General features: G+C 42.8%; 1 protein-coding gene across 5 annotated transcripts; it reads left to right on the top strand.

Moving 5' to 3' along the window:
* The first annotated feature begins 5,184 nt into the window (after positions 1 to 5,184).
* Positions 5,185 to 9,298, top strand: LOC116649773 (calphotin-like). Of its 5 annotated transcripts, none has more exons than XM_070210795.1 (3): positions 5,185 to 5,226; positions 5,868 to 8,951; positions 9,003 to 9,298. In XM_070210795.1, the coding sequence occupies exon 2, from the start codon at positions 5,952 to 5,954 to the stop codon at positions 8,271 to 8,273; it is 2,322 nt and encodes a 773-aa protein (XP_070066896.1). In that variant the 5' UTR covers positions 5,185 to 5,226; positions 5,868 to 5,951; the 3' UTR covers positions 8,274 to 8,951; positions 9,003 to 9,298. The 5 variants fall into 5 exon arrangements, with proteins under 5 accessions (XP_070066896.1, XP_032296151.2, XP_070066895.1 ...); XM_032440260.2 differs by having other exon boundaries at positions 5,187 to 5,286; XM_070210794.1 differs by having other exon boundaries at positions 5,187 to 5,286; positions 5,858 to 8,951.
* The last annotated feature ends 610 nt before the right edge of the window (positions 9,299 to 9,908 follow it).

Raw genomic sequence — 9,908 nt, 5'->3', positions numbered from 1 at the left:
AAATGAATACTGTAGTTACCCTATGTGATGAATTCCACCCGCAAGTATGGAAAATCGCGAAAAATGTTTGTATAAAACTTTTTGATTACCATCCGATCGGCCTCAAACTCAATTTCCAAGTTGTTTGTTTAAATTCATTTGAGGGTCGTTTCACACTTTTCCACAAATGTATTCTTCCTTTGTGGAAATGGGGGTCAAAGATTTAGTGGGTGACGTTTCGCGCTCAAATTCATTTTCAAAGCTCTATATTAAAAATCATTTGAGACGTGCTTCACATTTTTCGCAAAATCTAAGCTCCTTCGGTAGAAATGCGGTTCAAAGATTTATTGGGCGATAGTATGAAACTTTTTTGATAACCATCGGATCCGCCTCAAACCTATTTTCAAAGATGATGGGTGGCCTTTTGCCTTCAAATTCATTTGCATGGGTCTACATAAAAAATCCATTGAGATGTGTTTCACATTTTTTGCGAAATCTAAGCTCCTTCGAAAGAAAGTGCATTTGAAAGTAATTTTTTGAGAATTTTAAGCTGTGTCCGATTTGCATCAAACTTTTTTTCAAAGCTTTATTAAAGATAATAATGAATACGTGTTTCAGCGATTTGGGAAACAGTGGTAAATGGCTGTGGTAAATGGCTGGTATATAATATTTTAGAAGCAACAGATCAAGTTTGGTGACTCTAGCTTATAATATTTACCAAAATTTATTAAAAATGTTGATGTTGATATCGATTCTGATCGATTGCTTGGAAACGGAGTAAGTTATCGATTATCGGAAGCAAACTAAATCTGCGCAGGCACTAGGAGGACCCACATCTAAAATTTCAGTTCACACATACCGACGGACGAACAGACGGACAGAAGGACGGCCAGAAGGACGGACAGACAGACGGACATGGCTAGATCGACTCGTTTATTGATGCTGATCAAGAAAATATAATATAACTGTATGGGGTCGGGGATGCTTCCTTCTGCCTGTTACATACATTTGCATTTTTCACAAATTCAAATACCCTTTTTACCCATTTTTAATGGGTTCAGGGTATACAAATATGTTCAATTCTTTGAAATAAAAGAAAACCTTTTTTATTATTTGTTTTTGTGTTTTCATATAAATTATTATGATATTTTTTCTCAGCAATATTTTATTTATTTTATTTTGTATTTTTTTTTTTATTTTTCGTTACTTTCTAAAGTATCACCTAAAATAATTAGTTTTGACGTCTATTTTTTTTTACATACCTCACAAATATCAAATTAAGCTACAGACAAATCATTCTTCCAATTTCAACATAATTAACGTTTTTCTCCTTTGAATCCCACACAAAATAAATAATTAAACAAATATCAATTCAATTGATTATACTCACACAAAAAAGTTCCGTTCACCTCTTTAAAATAAAATAAACTTTTTATAATATTCCCATTTTAATGAAAATTTATTTTAATATGCATGATATATTTTATTTATCAATATTAATATAAATAGTTTAAAATATTCATTTCTGATTTATGTTTCTTTAATATTCTGCCTAGATTATTTATACCCACTCACATATCTATTCTGGCCACATGAAAAAGCTATACTTGCTTCTGGTCTGCTTTGATTATCCTTCTTTCTTTACACACATCACTCGATTGATTTATCGTATGAAATAATAGGCAGCCAATAGCTTCAGTTGTCTGGTTGAGAGCGGGCTTCAGTTTATATCCAATGCTTGCCTTTAAATGTCAATAATACGTGAAATTGAACTGCCAATTCAATCTCCCAGCAAATGTACGCAAACTCCTGTCTCCTACGGATACATTTTTTTCCGTTTTTGTCGCTCGAGGTCTGAGGTTTGGGGCCTGGCGTTGGAATGATTTCCATATAAGCATTTTGCATTTGTGCGAATGAATTCTTTATTCCATCCTTTATTTATACGTTATTTTATTTTGTACGCTTTATCGCGATTCCTTTCCTCGGCCAGATTGAAAAACTATTTGCTAGAGTCTCAAGTCTCAAGTGTGCTGGGACTTAAACGACGGCTGCAAATTGTACGCAGATCACATTACGCCAAGCACCCGCACCCGCACCCGCACCCGTCTTCTGTCGCCTCTGCCGACATGTGCAACTCCATTGAAACTGGCTGCAGCAGCCGGAGTGTGCGGTGGCTGGGTGGCGGGCGTGGCCTCCCATGCAACCGAGAATTGCTTCACATTTGGCTGCATTTATTTCCTTTATTCATTCGAAAAATTGAAAGATTTATTTCTTAGTTCTCTGCGATTACATTTTTTCCAGCTAATGTGTTCCGATTGAGCGACTCCTCCGTCCTGGCAGTTTGTCAATGTGTCAGACATTGAATGCCATCAGCCCAATATCTTCTGCTCTGCAGCGGATTGGGCGCCGGCGGCCGTGGGTTAGTTACATTACCATTTGTTGACAAGCTGCACAAATTAATCAGCTCCAAATAAATAACAAGTATGTGCTCAGTTAACTGGAATTGAAAACTATATTTTGTTTATTTTTATAAATAATAAACTATTAAATCATATTTATACAATATACCATTTACCTTGAACACATTGTTTTACATTTGTTAATTGTATATTTTTTGACAATTCTATAAGCATAAGAACAATTTAACCGAAACACTTGTAGATCTTGTAAATTATTTAAGGTAGGCCTCGGAAAGCCACTTAGCCCATACTCATTCAATCTATAAGTCGAGAGCTCCCGACTAGGGAATACCCTGAACCCTTTTATTCCAACACCAAATAAATTAAATAGAAAAGGTTCCCTTGGCAGGGTTCGAACTCGCAACTGACCGCATTACTTGCTGTCGACTCTACTCAACAGCCATACCAGGAAAAAAAATCACTTTCCCCGGTAGGGCTCAAACTCGCGACAGACTTGGTATGCCTCTTCTTAGCAGCCACACCAATAATTAAGTACTTTTGAGAAAAAAAGGAAAAAAAAAAAGAATTAAAATAGCAGAACAGAAAAAAGTCGCAATTACCATGCTGTAAGAATGCGATGGAATGCTAAGCAAGCGCGCATGAATGTTTGGGTGGACAAGTATACAGAAATTCTTGAAGTATTCGCTAGCTGTCCCAGCCGATGGCGCAGTTACATATTATTTTCTTAACCGATCTTTATGAAATTTTCTACATTATATTTTATTGTACCATAGAATATTTGTGTATTCTGAAAAAGTCAATTGCATTTAAATTGTTGCTTAAATTATTTGGCAAAAAAAGTTGGGTGATTAACTTGATTTATAGCTTTGTATTGTTAGCGTTGCGGTGGCGATAGATTTAAAATGAAAGATACTTGACATATACATAATATCACTAACCAAACAACATATAGACTAGACATGAGTACCAGAAGTAGACACAAAATGTATCGGCGGCATCTGGTCCAAACTCGCGAGTAAGGGAGTAAGATATACATATGATGTATTGTTGAACCGCTTACTCTACAGGAAAGTGCTTGGCGCACTCTCTTCCATATGCTTTGTGCGATAGAACGGCAACGCTGTTAACTTTTATCTCGCTCGCACTTACTCTCAGCTCTCAATGCTCTCTCTATGTTTAGGGATCGTACCCAAGCGTTGCCATGTGTGCATTTAGAATATTTTGGACTCGCTATACACGCATACTTGCATATTTTGTGTATGAATAGAAGCATTTATGCGCTTGTGTGCCTGTTGCTTGCCAGTCTGCCTGTCCCCGATGCAAATTTAACAATTTCTTTTTAATGATTCGATGAATGAAATTTGAGTAAAAATAAATATCTTTAAAATATTAAAATATACCAAATTAAAAAAAGGAGCGATTAGATATTTATAGTTTTAATAATTTTGGTGATCAGTCACTTGACCTCCATATGCAGGTGCCTGCCAAAAGTTGACCCATTCGACCCAACGAACTGCTGCAGGTAATAAGGGGTCAACATTCATTTATCAAAATCATTAAAAAGAAGGGCGCGCGTCAGACGCGTGCCAATAATGTATTTTCTTTTGCGCCCATGATCAGCCCATTCACAGACATTTGTATGTGTGTGTCTGTGTGTAGAGGTCCAAAATCAGAAATCCTAAAATCTTGTTAAATTTGCATCGGGGACAGGCAGGCAGGCAAGCAACGCACACAAGCGCATAAATGCTTCTATTCATACACAAAATATGCAAGTATGCGTGTATAGCGAGTCCAAAATATTCTAAATGCACATATGGCAACGCTTGGGTACCCTTACCAACGATAGCGAGATAAAATGCAAGAATTTCGCATCGACGTGGCAAACCCTTACTCCATTTCATATTAGCCGTGCCTTCAAAAGGGAAGAAATGCCTCAGCATTTGGGAAAAATTGAATTTGTGCGCAGTTTTGCTGGTCGGACAAATACACACACACACACACACACATTGAAACGATCCCTAAACATAGAGAGAGCATTGAGAGCTGAGAGTAAGTGCGAGCGAGATAAAAGTTAACAGCGTTGCCGTTCTATCGCACAAATCATATGGAAGAGAGTGCGCCAAGCACTTTCCTGTAGAGTAAGCGGTTCAACAATACATCATATGTATATCTTACTCCCTTACTCGCGAGTTTGGACCAGATGCCTCCGATAGTTTTTGTGACAACGCTGTTTGTATGGGATGTCCAGTCTATATGTTGTTTGGTTAGTGATAATATTCTAGAAGCAACATATCATGTTTGGTAACTATACCAAAATTATCGATTTTTATCGATTGCTTGGAAACGGAGTAAGTTATCGATTATCGGAAACAAAGTCTATCTGCGCAGGCACTAGGAGTACTTACAGATTAATTTCAAAATTTTCTGATATCTTTGCGTTAATATATACGGGCAGGCGGACGGACGGACAGACGGACAGACATACAGAGGGATATGGGTTGATCGACTAGGCTGTTGATGCGGATTAAGAATAATAATAATTTACTTTATGGGGTCGGAGATGCTTTGTTCTGCCTGTTACATACATTTGCACAAAAACAGTATTCCCATTTTACCCATTTTTAATGGGTATAAAAACATTTCATGGCTTTTCCAGTCTTGTGTACACATTCGTTTAGCCTTAAGTTCTCAATGGGCGTTAGTTGGGCTTCTTGAAGAGGGAAAATTAGCGATAAGAGTTGTTGAAAAATGAAAAATTCTTTTAAATGGCCAGTCAAACGTGTGTTTCTCCGTTGTGCAGCTCGACGGCGTAAAAATAAAGAATTCCGTAAATAAACCTAATCAAATTTATACAACAATAATTAAACTCAGTGCAAATAAGAAAAAAGTAATTTGTCATAAATTAAATAATATGCCAAATTTGAACATAAATGAACTCGATTAAATTAAATAATATATCAAATTCAATTAAAAAGAACATAACATCAGCTTACGTAACTTGCCATTATTCAATTAAATTCCCTTCTGGCTTTATTTAGCACCAAATCAGTCCGGAACAATTTCTCTCAACAGCTTCATTATCTTTCAGATATATATCCCCGATTTTTAGAGTTGCTCTGTGCTTGTTGAAGCATTTTTTCACGACACTCGCCAAGCTGGCGCCAATGCAAAAATAAGTTCATTTCAATATATCGATTGAGGCACAAAGTAAAAGCGTGAATGACGACGGGTTCGTTAAAAATTGCACGTGTGCTTTGTAATTTTACGCTTTTGATATGCCTTTTCTCATGTTTAAACATCACTTTCCTTCGGGCAATGACCTTTTTGAAGGCCACGACTAAGCGACTTATCATGTCTCGTCTATTCCCTTCGCTTTCAGCTATTTGCTCTTAATGAAAGTGAAAGCTGCTTGCCGAAGGTCTCAGTTTCGAATACCTTGTGCTAAATAAATCTAAAAGGCAATTACAGATATTTAATTGGCAATTCATTTAAAAAAAATGAAAAATTGCTTAACGCCATAAGCACCAATCAACGAAATACTAAAACAACACAATGGCAACCCCAGCAACGGCTGTCGGGATTCCACTCGAGTCCACTTCAGTTACGGTCGCAAAGCCAGCGGAATCCATCGCCCCTGACTTAGGGTCCCCAGCGTTAATTGCAAACGCAGTTGTAACCCCTGTCATCGTCGCGGAGACGGTAGCTAAGCCTATCGCAGCCACGGTATCTGCCGTGCCAGTAGATCCTGTAGCAGTGCAAGTTGCAGCCCCTGTAGCTATCTTGCAGAGCCAGGTTCCTCAAGTGGAACTGGTGGCAACACCCCTTGCTGTAATGAAAACCTCGGTTCCGGTAGCTGTCGTGCACGCACCGGCACCAGTAGTTGCCCAAATGGCAACTCCAACAGACGCCGTGCAAACTCCAGCTCCTATAGCCGATCCAGTGGCAGCACCAGTATCTGTCTTGGAGACTCCAGTTCTGGAAGTCGATCCGGTGCCAGCCTCCGTAGCTGACGTGCGATTGCCCATTCCGATGGCCGAATCAGGGGCAGTATCCGTACCTGTCGTGCAGACGCCGGTTCCTGTGGCTGCCCCAGTAGCAACTCCAGTAGCTGTCGTGGAGACCTCAGTTCCTTTAGCAGAGCCGGGGGCAGCGCACGCAGCTGTCGTGCAGAACCTGGTTCCTCTGGACGAACCTTTGGCAACACCCTTAACTGTAATGGATACTTCGATTTCGCTAGCTGATCCAGTGGAAGCACCGGTAGCTGTCGTCGAGACTTCAGTTCCGGCACCAGTAGCTGTCGTGGAGACACCGGTTCGGGTAACTGAGTCAGTGGCAGCCCATATAGCTGCCTTGGACACTCCGGTTTCGGTAGTTGACCCTGTAGCAACCCCATTGGCTGTCGTGGAGACATCATTTCCGGTAGCCGAGCCAGTGGCAATACCGGTAACTGTCGTGGAGGCTTTAGTTCCAGCAACAGTAGCTGTCGTGGAGATACAAGTTCCGCTAAGTGAGTCAGTGGCAGCCCCCATACGTGCCGTGGAGACTCCACTTTCGGTAGCTGACGTTGTGGCAGCGCCATTGGCGCCCATGGATACGCCAGTTCCGGTAGCCGAGCCAGTGGCAATACCCCTACCTTCAGTTCCGGTAGCTGAACTAGTGGGAGCACCAGTAGCTGTCGTGGAAACACCGGTTCTGGTAGCTGAGTCTGTGGCAGCCCCTGTACCTGTCGCGGAGACTTCAGCTCCTCTATTTGAATCAGTGGCAGTACCCGTACCCGTCATGAAGACTCCGGTTCCTGTAGCTGAACCAATGGCAACGCCCGTAGCTGTCGTGGAGCCTCCGATTCCGGTAGCTGAATCAGTGGCAATACCTGTAGCTGTCGTGGAGACTTTGGCTCCGGTAGCTGAACCAGTGGCATCGCTAGTAGCTGTTGTGGAAACTCCAGTTGCAGTAGCTCAGCCAGTGGCAACACCCGCAGTTATAGTGGAGACTGCGGTTCCGGCAGCTGAGCCAACGGAAAACCCCATAGCTGTCGTAGAGACTCCGATTCCGGTAGCACAGTTAGTAGCAACCCCTGTTGTCGCGGATACCTTAGCTCCGGTAGCTGAACCAGTGGCATTGCCAATAACCGTTGTGCAAACTCCAGTTGCAATAGCTGATCCAGTGCCAACACCCGCAGCTGTCGTGGAAGCGCAGGTTCTGGTAACTGAGCCAGTGGGAACGCCAGAAGCTATCGTGGAGTCTCCAGTTGAGGTAGCTGAGCCAGTAGCGACTCTCGTAGCTGTTTTGGAAACATCGCCTCCGATAGCTGAGGCAGTGGCAGCATCCGTAGCTGCCATGGAGACTCCAGCTCCGGTAGCTAAGCCAGTGGCAACGCCCGTAGCTGTCGTGGAGACTTCGATTTCGGTATCTGAACCTGTGGCAACGCCCGTAGCTGTCGTGAAGACCCCGGTTCCGGTAGCTGAGCCAGTGGAAACTTCAGTAGCTGTCGTGGAGACTTCGATTTCGGTATCTGAACCTGTGGCAACGCCCGTAACTGTCGTGGAAACTCAGGTTCTGGTAACTGAGGCAGTGGCGACGCCAGTAGCTGCCATGGAGACCCCAGATCCGTTAGCTAAGCCAGTGGCAACGCCCGTTGCTGTCGTGAAGACTCCGATTTCGGTATCTGAACCTGTAGCAACGCCCGTAGCTGTCGTGAAGACCCCGGTTCCGGTAGCTGAGCCAGTGGAAACTTCAGTAGCTGTCGTGGAGACTTCGATTTCGGTATCTGAACCTGTGGCAACGCCCGTAGCTGTCGTGGAAACTCAAGTTCTGGTAGCTGAGGCAGTGGCGATGCCAGTAGCTTGCCATGGAGACCCCAGATCCGTTAGCTAAGCCAGTGGCAACGCCCGTAGCTGTCGTGGAGACTCCGGTTCCGGTAGCTGAGCCAGTGGAAACTCCACTAGCTGTCGGGGAGACTTTGATTTCGGTATCTGAACCTGTGGCAACGCCCGTAACTGTCGTGGAAACTGAGGTTCTGGTAACTAAGGCAGTGGCGACGCCCGTGGCTGTCATGGAGACCCCAGCTCCCTTAGCTAAGCCAGTAGCAACGCCCGTAGCTGTCAAGGAGACTCCGATGTCGGTATCTGAACCTGGTGCAACGCCCGTAGCTGTCGAGGAGACCCCGGTTCCGGTAGCTGAGCCAGTGGAAACTTCAATAGCTGTCGTGGGAGACTTCGATTTCGGTATCTGAACCTGTGGCAACGCCCGTAACTGTGGTGGAAACTGAGGTTCTGGTAACTAAGGCAGTGGCGACGCCCGTAGCTGTCATGGAGACCCCAGCTCCGTTAGCTAAGCCAGTGGCAACGACCGTAGCTGTCGTGAAAACTCCGATTTCGGTATCTGAACCTGTAGCAACGGCCGTAGCTGACATGGAGACCCCTGCTCAGGTTGCTGAGTCATTGGCAACGCCCGAAATTGTCGTGGAGACTTCGGCTCTTGTAGCTGAGCCAGTGGCAACCCCAGTAATCAGCTCCGTAGAAATGGAGTCACCAGCAGCTGTTGGGGATTTAGGTTCGGGCGAATCTGCTGTCAGTTCTATTTTATTGTACGATTAAATTTTAGGTGCAGCAATTGGATTATCGGATACATATGGGGATCAGTCTGAAGTTGTGCCCGTGGCAAAGATATATCCGACTCGCAGGGATCTGAATACGACGGATGTATCGCTGTTGGCCATCGCAGCTACCTTGGATGCCATAGCGGACAAGCTCAAGGATCAAAGAGCTCGAAACCAAGAAGTCTTGGATCGAATCTGCGAAATAGAGAACATTTTAGGCGTGTCCAAGCAATAATACTGTTGTATCTGCTTAACTAATGTTGAATATTTGAAATATGATTAATAAATGCTGTTCAAGAAAGTTTGTATTCTTTTATAAGCTGCTGCTTAACAGAGACAAGTACAAATCTACGACTTGCAGTTTAACGCAATGCTAAATAAATTGCAAGGAATGGCACCACAGACATTTATAATATATGTAACTTCCCAGACAACACTCCCTTCCCTCCCCTCCCCTCCCCCACCCCCAACGACCCTTCCACCCAACAACATTTTGTCAGCTATGCAAAATTTTCCAGCTCGCGCTTTACAATTAAATTATGCGAATGCGTTGGCATTTGCTGTACAAACAAACTCTTAAATACCACCCCGAAGTCCCGCTATCTCCGCTTCGGCGAAAGACGACGAGCGTAGGACATGGTTGTATTTGAAAATTAATTATTACTCAGCGACATAGCAACCGCCGCAGAAATTTGGTAGATTGAACTGAATAAATTTGCTGTGTTTGGAAAACTTTCAGCTACTTGTGAGCAATTGCTGAGTTTCATGTAATTGTTAATTATCAATAATTAAATTTAATTAGTTGGCTCAATCTTAAAGCTAAAAGACTTTAAAAACCCAAAATGTTTTCTAAGAACTTTTGTTATTTAATAAATTGCAAAAGTTGGCATGAATAACTATTGAATTGACAT

This window comes from Drosophila virilis, unplaced genomic scaffold (genome assembly GCF_030788295.1).
Source record: "Drosophila virilis strain 15010-1051.87 unplaced genomic scaffold, Dvir_AGI_RSII-ME tig00000729, whole genome shotgun sequence".
In the NCBI taxonomy this organism is placed as follows: domain Eukaryota; kingdom Metazoa; phylum Arthropoda; class Insecta; order Diptera; family Drosophilidae; genus Drosophila; species Drosophila virilis.
This window is presented reverse-complemented; position numbering and strand designations above follow the sequence as displayed.

Coding starts and splice junctions, on each gene's coding strand:
- LOC116649773 (XM_070210795.1), top strand. CDS start 5,952: ATGGCAACCCCAGCAACGGCTGTCGGGATTCCACTCGAGTCCACTTCA.